Here is a 13,985-nt window from a genome sequence, read left to right as displayed (position 1 = left end):
GATGAAAATAAACAGTTTACGCATTATGTGTAACTATGAGGCAATTTTCTTGATTTCGTTCTGTATTCAATTTGTAAAACGTTGTATCTTAATTATTGAGACAGTATTTTATACAAAAATCTGAGTAGGACTTGATTCGCTATCAGAGGTGTAGTAACGGATAGGTGCATCCGTTACGCATTGCGGAATTGTTCAAGCTATTAAATGGCACGAGAAACATGACTCAAATAATAGATTGGAAACAATAATAAATACATTTTATATTTGAAAATGTATTTTAGCAATCGAATGTTTTACATTTCGAATTTATTGACGATTAAAAAGTTACATAATTTGTTTGCGTAATTCCAGATCCAATGTGCTCATTTTGTCACACAAGACATACATTTTTCAAAGAGAGTCTTCAAAATATTAGAGGTTGTGGGCAGGCGATTTGGTGATGTTGGGGGTTGTGTCCAGTTTTGCGCAATATGACTGGCTGCCATAGAATACAGAGGTGGGTATGGCTATAACAGCTCAGCGTGTGGTGGCTGAAATTTGATTCGCGTTTAAAAGGCCCAGCAGCTCAGAAACCGAGAAGAGTTCGTTGGAGCCCTTTGCCCGTCAGCTTCAGGTAGCTCCTTATAAAGAGAGGCACTCAACTCTGCCCCTCTAGCACTGTAACTAGGGCCAAGGATCACACAGGGGGGGCTGTGCTATGCACACTCCCGTACATGCACTCCTCTCTTATTAACGGAGTCAACCAGTCTCTGGTTTTCAGTCCTACGAGTGATCCGATGATGGGGATTCTTGGCAATGGCACCGTCCTCCCGAACGGGAGCGATCCTTTTGGTAGAAACGAAGAGGTCGCCAAAATAGAGATCACGGTCCTGAGCATCACCTTTGTGGTGGCCGTGATTGGGAACGTCAGTGTCTTGCTGGCCATGTACAACACCAAGAAAAAGACGTCGAGAATGCACCTCTTCATCCGGCACCTTAGTATCGCTGACCTAGTGGTCGCCTTCTTCCAGGTCCTTCCGCAGCTATGCTGGGAGATCACCTTCCGCTTCTACGGACCAGATTTCCTGTGCAGGATAGTGAAGCACCTCCAGGTGATGGGCATGTTCGCCTCCACCTACATGATGGTGATGATGACCCTGGACCGTTACATCGCCATCTGTCACCCTCTGAAGACCCTCCAGCAGCCCACCCAGCGGTCTTACATCATGATCATTAGCACCTGGATGAGTAGTCTGGTCCTCAGCATGCCGCAGTACTTTATCTTCTCCCTGAGTGAGATCAAGAACGGCTCGGAGGTCTACGACTGCTGGGGCCACTTCATAGAACCGTGGGGCGTAAAAGCGTACATTACCTGGATAACCGTTAGCATCTTCCTCATCCCGGTGTTCATTCTGATGATATTCTACGGGTTCATCTGCAACAGCATATGGAAAAATATCAAGTATAAGACCAAGAAGACACCCGTGGGAGGTGCGTCTAAAAACGGTCTCATGGGCAAGAGCTCGGTTAGCAGCGTCACCACTATATCCAGAGCGAAGTTGAGAACGGTCAAAATGACTTTTGTGATCGTTCTGGCGTACATTATTTGCTGGTCACCTTTCTTCATAGTACAGATGTGGTCGGTTTGGGATGAGAACTTCGCATGGGATGGTAAGGGACTTCAGTGTATTGGGAGAAAAATATTGGATTGCGCACACAAAATCAAAGGGTGAACCTTGGTATAGAATAAATAACACGACCCACTGGGCCCACAATGGCTGAATCAACGTTGTTTCCACGTCATTTCCATGAAATATCTTCACTCAATGATCTCTCTCCTTCTACAAATAGCTACTGTGGAAGCCATAGTCTGTATAAGGGGTTGCGCAAAACATTTAGTGATGTATCTATTCTGTGCCAAAATGTTAGGCCTATTGCTTTAATGCTTTAACTGGGATGCATAATTTTTTTTTATAAATGTCAATGAGAATTGACGAGGAGTAGGCTACGTATACATTTGAAGCCGTATAGAAATGAATCCATATTTGTCATGGAAATAAAATCGAATTCTGCATAATCCTTTGAGCACCGAGCGCCCTGCATTAAAATAAAGACTGTATAGAATCGAAATTAAATATAACTAAATAAGCATAACATATACGGTGTGGTGACATAATAGACGAATTCATGTTAATATCAGGTGTTTAAATAGGCCTGTAGATCTGCCTGTAATTGATTGTGCCATGCAATTATGTAATGCCTACAAGCAAATGTTTTGTGAACTTCACTGCACCGTTGATTTCTACCCCAGCTATTGGACTAATTCTCTTTTGGTCATTTGCTTTTACCCTTTCCATCCAGAGTCTGAGAACACGGCTGTCTCACTGTCCGCGCTCCTCGCGAGTCTTAACAGCTGCTGTAACCCGTGGATATACATGATCTTCAGCGGGCATCTCCTACACGACTTTACTCTCTGTTTCCCGTGCTGTAATAACTTACTCCACAAGTTCAAGAAAGAGGACTCTGACAACAGTCTCCGGAGAAATACGCTATTGAGTAAAATGACCAACCCGAGCCCAACATGCAGTTCGGGCACATGGAAAGACCCTGACAACTGGACCAAGTCCTCCGTTCCATCTATCCAAACGGAGACCTAACACAGCGCGTTAAAAGCACAAACACACGACAGTGATGATTTATAGTTCACTCTTATTGACTTGACAATTATACAACTTTTAAGGTACCACTTAAAACTGTTGAGATATAGACACTGATTGATTATTTCATGTGTCTCTAAAATATATTTGTGATTATGAAGTGGTTCTGGGGTTTATTGTCTGGTATGCCAGTCTTGATAACGTCAAAGTGATAAACTATTTATTCTGGTATAAACCATTATTATGTGAACATTATGTATGTGTGCCGTATACAATCCAGTGTTTCATCAGGTTCCAAACCTGATTCTCTGGAGTCTACTATTGTTTATAATGACTGAATTAGGCTATGTCAGATCTGAATTTGAAAATGTACAGTGGAAAAGAAGCAGATCATCTGAACATATTTAAATACCAACAGCCACAGCTCTATCACCTGAGTTCTTTTTTTTTTACTTCCTATAACATTCCGCATTCCAGAGTCCTCTTTTCTATGTATTCTGAGGTGATATGATCCAGCCTAGGAATTTCTACAGCAAAATCCAGACCACTTCAGATGACAAATTACAGATGTGTGACCAAGATACATGGATTAGATGATCACAGTCATGCTATTAAAAGTAAATGCACTTTTTTGATAACAGTTAAGGCTGCCTGCTGTTTGTTTGTGTGTGACTATGTGTTGGCCATATATGTCCAGTGAGCCTATCTCTCAGTGTGAAATTAAATACATTTGGCCCTGACTGTTTACAAAGTAACAGAGGTGCCTGTCTGCCGGCCTGGTTGACTTCTACACAGACCCCCATGGTGTGTTGTGGTCAGAATGGCCCTTCCATTAGCCACGTCTTCTAGTAACCAAGAGGATCAGCTCTTGGAAGTGTCTGACCTTATTTTGTCACGTATCTCCCAACTACTGTTTTGCATCCTATTATGCATCCTTGTTTTTCAAGCCTGAACCAAAGATAAATGGATTCTGGATAAAAGCTGCATGTGTGTTGAAATCAGGATCTCAATTCTACCTCCCACTGGACCATTTTCCATCCTTTTCTTCAGTGACTATTTCCCAAAACAATTCCATAGAGCCTCGTAGCTCATAAATCTATGAGAAATTGTTTCTGCTGCATTTAGAACCCTTAAAAAAATGACCTTAATCTAAATGTCCATTGGGACATCATCATTAGTCATCTAGTTTATACAGTACACCAATGTCGTTAAGGCCATCATTGTAGGTCGTCATTGTAAATAAAAAATGTGTTCTTAACTGACTTGCCTAGTTAAATAAAGGTGAAATATATATATATTTTTTAAATAACCTCTAGTTAAATCACTGGCCTCCGTGGCTGGAGCATCTGTGGACAATGTTGAGAGACCAGATGTGACTGCCTCCCTCAGTTTGAGAATAACTAACTGGCTGTGCTATGTACTATGTATGCATTAACCTCATCCCCATGGTATTTTCCTACAGAGAGACAATTGTCTGGTGGATGAGATGAACTGTGTATGAATGTATGTTTAGGGGGGTGAAGTGAGTGAAATAGTAGGGTCCGTTTGAGAAGAATAGAGCCTACTGTTCTGTATAAGCCATACTGAATATATATATATATATATATATATATATATATATATATATATATATATATATATGTGTGTCACAGATCCTCCCATATCCTCCACATCAGGCGGCACTTAGCCTAGTATTTAGAGTGTTGGACTAGTAACCGAAAGGTTGCAAGATCGAATCCCTGAGCCGACAAGGTAAATAATCTGTTGTTCTGCCCCTGAACAAGGCAGTTAACCCACTGTTCCTAGGCTGTCATCAAAAATAAGAATTCATTCTTAACTGACTTGCCTAAAGGTAAAAAAAAAAAAAAATCTGCAACATTTGAAAAAATACACCTTCCACAACATGGGCTACTGGTTAAAAACTCACAGACACGCTTCTGGACACAGCCCACATTGTAACACACTACACAATTTGCTGTACATTTCATGCCAATGTATTCTTTAGAATGTGACTGACATTGCCAGACCGAATAAGAATGTACTAAAAGGAAAATACTGAAGTAAAATATAAAATCTCAAGTAAAGGTTTTCCAATTTGTATATACAGAATATACTATACAACTGTGTATGTTTCTATAGAACACGTGTTTTGCCAGTGCTGAAGTTATCTATATGAATAATTTATGTAAAGGTGTGTAATGTGACTTTGTATCTATTTACTCTTGCTTGTACACATTGTAAAGACAATACATATCGCCGAAAATATAAAATAAATATTCTATACAAAATATGTAATGTCTCTGTCTCTTTTTAAAATAAGTAGCAAAGGAGCCACTTTTTGTATACTCAGGAGAAGGGGAACACTGTGATGTGTCTGATATGGCACCCTATTCCCTATTGTGGACTGCTTTTGACCAGGGCCCATAGGGCTCAAAATTAGGTCTAAAGTAGGCTAGTGCCCTATATCAGGAAAAGGGTTAGTGGTGTGCGGGTCAGCTGTTTGTTCACCCGCACCCCAACCACCTGACTATATGTGATAAAGTGAAAATCTGAGACTCTCACCTGACCCTAACCCTGAAATATAGAAAATGTGCTATACAGTCAGAGATGGTAGAACAATTTTTTTTGGACAGGCCTTTTAGATTGGCCTATGTTTCTGCTTAATCAACTTGTCTATAATACAGTAGGCCTATGCAGATGTGAAAACTACCCAACATCTTTCGGCTTGGAGGCATGTTTTACTCTATGTGGTTGAAACAGGCTACTGTCAGCTTTTATGTTGCTGATAAAGATAGAACCATTACAGACTGTGACAAACCGAGCATGCATTCTCTCAAGATGTTGAAATAAATAAATAAATCATATTTTCGGCACTCCTTTTCCCAAGTAAAAATTGACATTTGGTGTACCATTTTACTGCAACGCTTTATTCTGTAAGAGTTAATTTTAGGCTATATTAGGCAATGACCTGGTATTTTGAAGTACTCTTGTGACTGTTACATTTGTATAGCACCTCACAATCATCCCAAATAACTTCAAATCATTTTCAAACATTATGCTACTATTCTGGTCCTCGCTCCTATTTATTTTCAATCCTCAATTTCTTCAACTCTCCATTTCATAGCTTTTCTCTTATTGAATTAAATTCCGACATTGTCTTTTTTGACTCAGTTGATCAATGTTCACTTTTTCTGACCACGTTCCTAAAAGTATTTGGTAATTGGCGTGTATTTGGTGAGTGTAGGGTAAAGCTTAGAATAAGGGCTATGCACTAATGCCAGATAAAAATAATGAAATAAAAACCTCAGTGTAGCCTATAGATATGAATTGCACACGAATGGTACATTTATGAATTTTTAATATATTGCTTCTCTTTATTCAACACCAGGCTACACAATTTGCTGTAAATTCATATCAATGTATTCTATAGGATGTGACTGACATTTCATTGCCAGACCAAATAAGAATGTACTAAAAGGAAAATACTGATGTAAAATATAAAATCTCAAGTAAAGGTTTTCAATTTGTATATACAGAATATACTGTACGACTGGAATGTATGTTTCTATAGAACACGTTTTGCCAGTGTTGAATCCAGCCACCTGCCCTTCGTACACACATTTCATGACCCTAAACCCACCTGTCTCGCAGATATAACCACAGCGACTTCGTCTCGGGCCATACAACACCCGTGCCATAATATCCTCCAGACCATGGTTTCTCTGGGATTTTTACTTACAGTGCCTTCGGAAAGTGTTCAGATCCCTTGACTTTTCCACATTTTGTTACGTTACAGCCGCATTCTAAAATATATTGAAAATAAATACAAATCCACATCAATCTAAACACAATACCCCATAAAGACAAAAAGACAAAGCAAAAACAGGTTTTAATACATTTTTGCCAATTTATTAAAAAAAATATATATATATATATCACATTTACATAAGTATTCAGACCCTTGACTCATTCTTCTCTGCAGATCCTCTCAAGCTCTGTCAGGTTGGATGGGGAGCGTCGCTGCACAGCTATTTTCAGGTCTCTCTAGAGATGTTCGATCGGGTTCAAGTCCGGGCTCCAACTGGGCCACACAAGGACATTCGATACCTGTCCTGAAGCCAATCCTGCGTTGTCTTGGCTATGTGCTTAGGGTTGTTGTCCTGTTGGAAGGTGAACCTTCGCCCCCAGTCTGAGGTGCTGAGTGCTCTGGTCTGGTTTCATCAGACCAGAGAATCTTGTTTCTAATGGTCTGAGAGGCCTTTTACTGAGGAGTGGCTTCCATCTGGCAACTCTACCATAAAGAGCTGATTGGTGGACCAAGGCCCTCTCCCCCAATTGCTCAGTTTGGCCGGGGAGCCAGCTCTAGGAAGAGTCCAATCAATTGAATTTACCACAAGTGGACTCCAACCAAGTTATAGCATCATCTTCAGGATGCACCTGAGCTCAATTTCGAGTCTCATAGCAGGGTCTGAATGCGTATGTGAATAAGATATCTGTATGGTATCTTTTTTTTCTTTTTTTCCCAACATTTCTAAAAACCTCTTTTCACTTTGTCATTATGGGGTATTGTGTGTAGATTGATGAGGGGTAAAAAACAATGTAATGCATTTTAGAATAAGGCTGTAACGTAGCAAAATGTGGAAAAAGTCAAGGGTTCTGAATACTTTCAGAATGCACTGTGTATACCATGCAATGCACAGAGACACCAGAAACAGTGTCCTCTATCCAGGAGAGTTCAGAGAGATACACAGTTTGCTCTATTATAGCTGCGCTCTTATCGCACTAAAAAACATTATGTGATAGAACTTGTTGTTTGTGTCTCAATTCCACCATACATGCTTCAATTGGTAAGAAAATGATAAGGGAATAAACTATTGATATCATAATCTTACATAATATGTTACGGATGATCATCAAATTTGTCCGCAGAGTTTTCAGAGATAAATAGGAGGGGTCTTGATGGGTCCCTCAGATTAAGAGTCCTTTTGATCATCATGTGCTATGTAGAGATAACTCATCGGCCAATTTGTTTCCTTGTTACTCAGGGAAATAAATAACCTCCGATGGTGTTTTCATAGCAGGAAGCATGTTCCATTATCTTCACTGTCTGACTGGACACACACACACCAATAACACACACATGCACGCACACAAACACATACACCTAGAAGCCCAGCATCCTGGAATCGCCTCTTCACTGTTGACATTGAGACTGGTGTTTTGCGGGTGCTATTTAATGAAGCTGCCAGTTGAAGACTTGTGAGGCGCCTGTTTCTCAAACTAGACACACTAATGTACTTGTCCTCTTGCTCAGTTGTGCACCAGGGCCTCCCACTCCTCTTTCTATTCTGGTTAGAGGCAGTGTGCACTGTTCTGTGAAGGGAGTAGTACACAGCGTTGTACGAGATCTTCAGTTTCTTGACAATTTCTCGCATGGAATAGCCTTCATTTCTCAGAACAAGAATAGACTGATGAGTTTCAGAAGGAAGTTCTTTGTTTCTGGCCATATCGAGCCCCTAATCGAACCCATAAATGCTGATGCTCCAGATACTCAACTAGTCTAAAGAAGGACAGTTTTATTGCTTCTTTAATCAGAACAATTTTAAGCTGTGCTAACATAATTGCAAAAGGGTTTTCTAATGATCAATTAGCCATTTAAAATGATAAACTTGGATTAGCTAACACAACGTGCCATTGGAACACAGGAGTGATGGTTGCTGATAATTGTCCTCTGTACGCCTATGTAGATATTCTATTAAAGATCTGTCGTTTCCAGCTACAATAGTCATTTACAACATTAACAATGTCTACACTGTATTTCTGATCACTTTTATGTTATTTTAATGGACAGAAAATGTGCTTTTCTTTCAAAAACAAGGACATTTCTAAGTGACCCCAAACTTTTGAAAGGTAGTGTACACACAAATAAAAATCCCCTTTTTATTTATACAAAATGTTGAATCATATTCTTTTCAATTATCAAATGACTGCTTAGACAAAGGTCATCACAGACTGAAAGTGTATCAAATTAAAACCCTGAAATTGCATCTGATTGCATTGCAGTGTGTGGAGACTACTTTTTCACTACACATTTATCCTGCCCCTTTTCTGAGCCTAATAGGTGTGTGGCAGATCACCTCATTATGATTAAATTATACAAAATAGACAATGCAGTGTAATAACAATGTAGATTTTCTTAATGGATATAGTTTAAATCCATTTTTTATTTTATTACAGGAGCTAAACAGAAAGATAAGCCTCTGACACACTTCAGTCTGAAAGTTAGGTAGTAACGTTAAGGGGAGTGCATTTTTCACAAGCCCTTCACTTGTAAAGGAAGTGTCTTCACCTAACCACGAGTTGTGTCCCAAATGGCACCCTATTCAAACAATCAATCCATCATTCAAATGTATTTATTAAGCCTTTTTACATCAGCAGTTGTCCCAAAGTGCTTATACAGAAATCCAGCATAAAACCCCAAAAAGCAAGCAATGCAGATGTAGAATCACAGTGCTTAGGAAAAACTCCCAAGAAAGGCAGGAACCTGAGAAGAACTAGGCTCTCAGGGGTGGCCAGTCCTCTTCTGACCAGATCGTTCTTCAGGATTTTAAAACGTTCATACCGTAGGTGACCAGCAGGGTCAAATAATAATCACAGTTACTATAGAGGTGAGTATTCAGTAAAAACTTAAAGGTTGAGACCGAGTCTGAGTCTCTCAAATGGATTGGCAGACCATACCATAAAGTTGAGCTCTATAGGAGAAAGCCCTGCTCAAGCTTTTTGCTTAGAAATTATAGGAACAATAAGGAGGACTGCGTCTTGTGACCATAGCGTATGTGTAGGTATGTACGGCAGGACGAAACCGGAGAGATAGGTAGGAGCAAGTCCATGTAATACTTTGTAGGTTAGCAGTAAAACCCTGAAATCAGCCCTAGCCTTAACAGGAAGCCAGTGTAGAGGCTAGAACTGGAGTAATATGATAACATTTTGGGGTTCTAGTCAAGATTCTAGCATTCGTATTTAGCACTAGCTGAAGTTTATTGAGTTATTTATCCGAATAGCAGGAGTAGAGCACTGCAGTAATGTAATCTGGAAGTAACAAAAGCATAGATTAGAAAAAGCTGAAAAAAGTTTGATATGTTCGTCAAAAGAGAGATCAGGATCCGGAGTAACGGCAAGGTCCAACACAGTTTTATTTCAGACGACTGTACAACCATCACGATTAATTGTTAAATCAAATAGCAGATTTCATTGATTCTTGGGACCTAAAACTGTCAGAGTTTAAAAGTAAAACATTTGTTGCCATCCACTTCCGTATTTCTGAAATACAGGCTTCCAGAGTAGGCCATTTTGGGGCTCATCATGTTTCATTGAAATATACAGCTGTGTGTCATCTGCATAGCAGTGAAAGTTGACATTGTGTTTCTGAATGACATCACCAAGAGTTAGCATATGTTGAGTGTACAAAACATTAGCAACACCTGCTCTTTTCATGACATAAACTGATGGTGAATCCAGGTGAAAGTTATGATCCCTTATTGATGTCACCTGTTAAATCTACTTTAATCAGTGTAGGTTAAGGGGAGGAGAAAGGTTAAAGAAGGATTTTTATGCCTCATTCAGACATGGATTGTGTATGTGTGCCATTCAGAGTGTGAATGGGCAAGACAAAATATTTAAGATTTAAGTGCCTTTGAATGGGGTATGGTAGTAGGTGCCTGGTGCACCGGTTTGAGTGTGTCAAGAACTGCAACGCTGCTGGTTTTGTCACTCTCAACAGTTTCCCATGTGTATCAAGAACGGTCCACTACCTAAAAGACATCCAGTCGACTTGACACAACTGTGGGAAGCATTGGCGTCAACATGGTCCAGCATCCTGGTGGAATGCTTTAAAAACCTTGTAGAGTCCATGACCCGATGAATTGAGGCTGTTCTGAGGGCAAAAGGGGGTGCAACTCAATATTAGGAAGGTGAAAAACAATAGTGGTCCTAAAATGGAGCCTTGAGGAACACAAAATTACTATTGATTTGTCAGAGGGAAAACCAGCCACAGAGACAAGCTGATATCTTTCCGACAGATGAGATCCTTCGTGGAAATTACCACCAGGGACACCTGAAGTCAATCTTAAATTAATCATTCTTCATTATCAGCAAGTTGGAGAGGTTCAAACAAACTCAATGCACCATAGTACACATCGTTCGGGAGCTCCCCTGGGGCAGTCCCGTTAGTTCTCTTATATACTGCTTACACTGTCACGTCCTGACCAGTAATAGGGGTTATTTGTTATTGTAGTTTGGTCAGGACGTGGCAGAAGGTATTTGTTTTATGTGATTCGGGGTGGTGGTTTGTTTAGTAGGTTATTTGATTTATGTATTCCGGGGGTTTTTGGGCACTGTTCTATGTTAGTGTATTTCTATGTTCTGTTAATTGGGGTTGGACTCTCAATTGGAGGCAGGTGTTTTCTAGTTGCCTCTGATTGAGAGTCCTATATATAGGAATGTGTTTGTTGAGTACTTTGTGGGAGATTGTTCTGTGTATAGCCTTGTGCCTTACCAGCCTGTGATTAGTCGTTGTGGTTTCTTTGTGTTTGTTTTGGTTCTTCTTGTCCGTTTATAATAAAGAAGATGAGTGCACATTTCCCCGGTGCATTTTGGTCTAAATCCGACGACATCCGTTACATACACAGACAAGTTATATTTGCATGATTTAGCTTATTTATTATCCATAATTCATTCATCATTAACGTTTGGTTCATGCATGTGACCGACCAATACCTCACAAGACTTCTTCTCTCTAAGCTGAGACCTTGAAACTGAGACACCCTTTTTGGTTCTCAAAACAATGTTCTGGGCGCACTGACAAATTGCTTATACTAATAGTGAGTATTGCTCCCAGGAACGATCAGTCACTTGCATGAACTCAGTGAAATTGGTTATTAGAAAACCACAAACATAAAATGCTCCTTCACAGATATAAACCAGGCAAGAACTTGTCCGTGTAAACCAATTAGGGTTTCCAATCTCTCCAAAAAAATGTAGTGATTTAGTGCACTATTTTTGACCAAGGCCCATTGGGCTCTGATCATCTGGTCAAAAGTAGTGCAATATACAGGGAATAGGGAGCCACTTGGTGCTGTAGTGGAGCAGGTTGAGCGCTTCAAGTTCCTTGGTGTCCACATCAACAACAAACTAGAATGGTCCAAACACTCCAAGACAGTCGTGAAGAGGGCACGACAAAGCCTATTCCTCCTCAGGAAACTAAAAAGATTTGGGACGAGATCCTCAAAAGGTTCTACAGCTGCAACATCGAGAGCATCCTGACTGGTTGCATCACTGCCTGGTACGGCAATTGCTCGGCCTCTGACCGCAAGGCACTACAGAGGGTAGTGCGTACGGCCCAGAACATCACTGGGGCTAAGCTGCCTGCCATCCAGGACCTCTACACCAGGCGGTGTCAGAGGAAAGCCCTAAAAATTGTCAAAGACCCCAGCAATTGTCAAAGACCCTACCAAAGTGCAAGCTGTGCAAGCTGTACCGGAGTGCCAAGTCTAGGACAAAAAGGCTTCTCAACAGTTTTTACCCCCAAGCCATAAGACTCCTGAACAGGTAATCAAATGGCTACCCGGATTATTTGCAAGTTGTCTCGTCTCTTCTGGGCACCGTTAACTCTATGTATGGTACTACGGAGATCGAAGTTAAAAAGTGAAACATTGTTTCCGAGGTCAGACAGGCATAGGTCTTTAATGATATTCTTATGGAGGCGCAGTGATCATTTTCAGATGGAACTGTTAGCAGGCATAGGTGTGTATGTGATGGCCAATACAGCACGGGTTTGAACACTGCTCATCCAATTAGCATCCCGGATTCAAACAACCAGTTTCAAAAACTGTTATGTTTTTAAGTCAGCTTACTAAATTCCCATAAGTCATCTGTTCCTAGAATTGTGGGTCGGAATGTTTGGTAGGAATGACCTCTTGGAACTCAAAGAACCTCCAAAGAAACACAGCTGCTGTCAGACTGCTGTTTCCTGTAACACACATGGACACTGCATGAGAGGAGAAAAATACATTCAGAGATTCCTCAAAACAAGCCGTTGTTGTGAAACTAACCATTCTCCATTTCTTAAGATCAGGATCACCTTGAAAATAATATCGAACATAAGTTAATTAGAGAGTAAAACCTATAGTTGTCCATGGTGGTTTGACTTTTGTTTGCGGGGGCCTTGAAAATGGCAAAGGCGTGAATTTCACAGAGGAATTCCAGGTAGAGTAAAATGCCAAATCATACGTTTATTAATCAGAGGTACTTTGATGTGTCTGGGATCACATGGCGAGGGCCTGTGGATTTCGCAAAGAGATAGACAGAGGATAGTCTTTCTCAGTGAGCTCAGAGACCAGGCAGGAGGCCAGGAATCAAAGGCAGAGCCAGGAAGGTGAGACAGAGTCTACCAGGCCCTCCTTCGGCCCACACAGCCAGAGATAGCCTGCCTAACCGAAGGGCTGGAATAGAAGTTTGGAAACAAAGTAACTTCCTAAAGACTTAAAGCAGATCTTCACTTGGCTGGTTGGCTTAATGCCAAATCTTCCGCAGCACTATGACATATTGCAGTATTCAAATCCTCCTCAGCATTATGACACGGTGCCTTAGCACTATGACACGGTGCAGTATCCAAATCCTCCTCAGCATTATGACACGGTGCCTCAGCACTATGACACGGTGCAGTATTCAAATCCTCCTCAGCATTATGACACGGTGCCTCATCACTATGACACGGTGCAGTATTCAAATCCTCCTCAGTATTATGACACGGTGCCTCAGCACTATGACACGGTGCAGTATTCAAGTCCATAGAAATAGAATGTTAAAAACGGGCGTCCCCATTCAAGTCATTTATGGCATAATTGGTGGACTGGCCGCCATGCGAGTGTACCCATAGGAGCAAAACAGGAATTAAAAGCAGGAAGTTTACCCATCAATCTGTGCTGTTATTTGTTGAATCAACTCAAATGACATTACAAAAAATACATTCCATTGCATGAACAGAAGCATCATTTGAATGAACATTCTACATTGCCATGGAAATGATTGCATACTGATCACATACTGTACCAGGCAGCCATTGCGAGCATACCATGTGTTTACCAAGGTTGCCAAAGTTAAAGGTCCCAAGCCTGTTCTACTGTTTTCATTCTATTTCTATGTTCAAGTCCTCAGCACTATGACAAGGTGCAGTTTTCAAGTGAAAATATGTAGTGAGGAGTATCTTCATTTCCATCAAATTACTGAAAATAATATTTTTTATTGATTTTAGACACATATTTACAAGAATCTCACTTTACAGAACCTACG

The 13,985-nt window shown here is 40.6% G+C and overlaps 1 protein-coding gene across 1 annotated transcript; it reads left to right on the top strand.

Moving 5' to 3' along the window:
• The first annotated feature begins 600 nt into the window (after window positions 1–600).
• On the top strand, window positions 601–3,894 carry LOC115196981 (arg8-vasotocin receptor). Its single transcript, XM_029758065.1, has 2 exons — window positions 601–1,650; window positions 2,341–3,894. The coding sequence occupies exons 1-2, from the start codon at window positions 714–716 to the stop codon at window positions 2,634–2,636; spliced, it is 1,233 nt and encodes a 410-aa protein (XP_029613925.1). The 5' UTR covers window positions 601–713; the 3' UTR covers window positions 2,637–3,894.
• Window positions 3,895–13,985: the final 10,091 nt, after the last annotated feature.

Source organism: Salmo trutta, chromosome 7, assembly GCF_901001165.1.
Source record: "Salmo trutta chromosome 7, fSalTru1.1, whole genome shotgun sequence".
Taxonomy (NCBI): domain Eukaryota; kingdom Metazoa; phylum Chordata; class Actinopteri; order Salmoniformes; family Salmonidae; genus Salmo; species Salmo trutta.
This window is presented reverse-complemented; position numbering and strand designations above follow the sequence as displayed.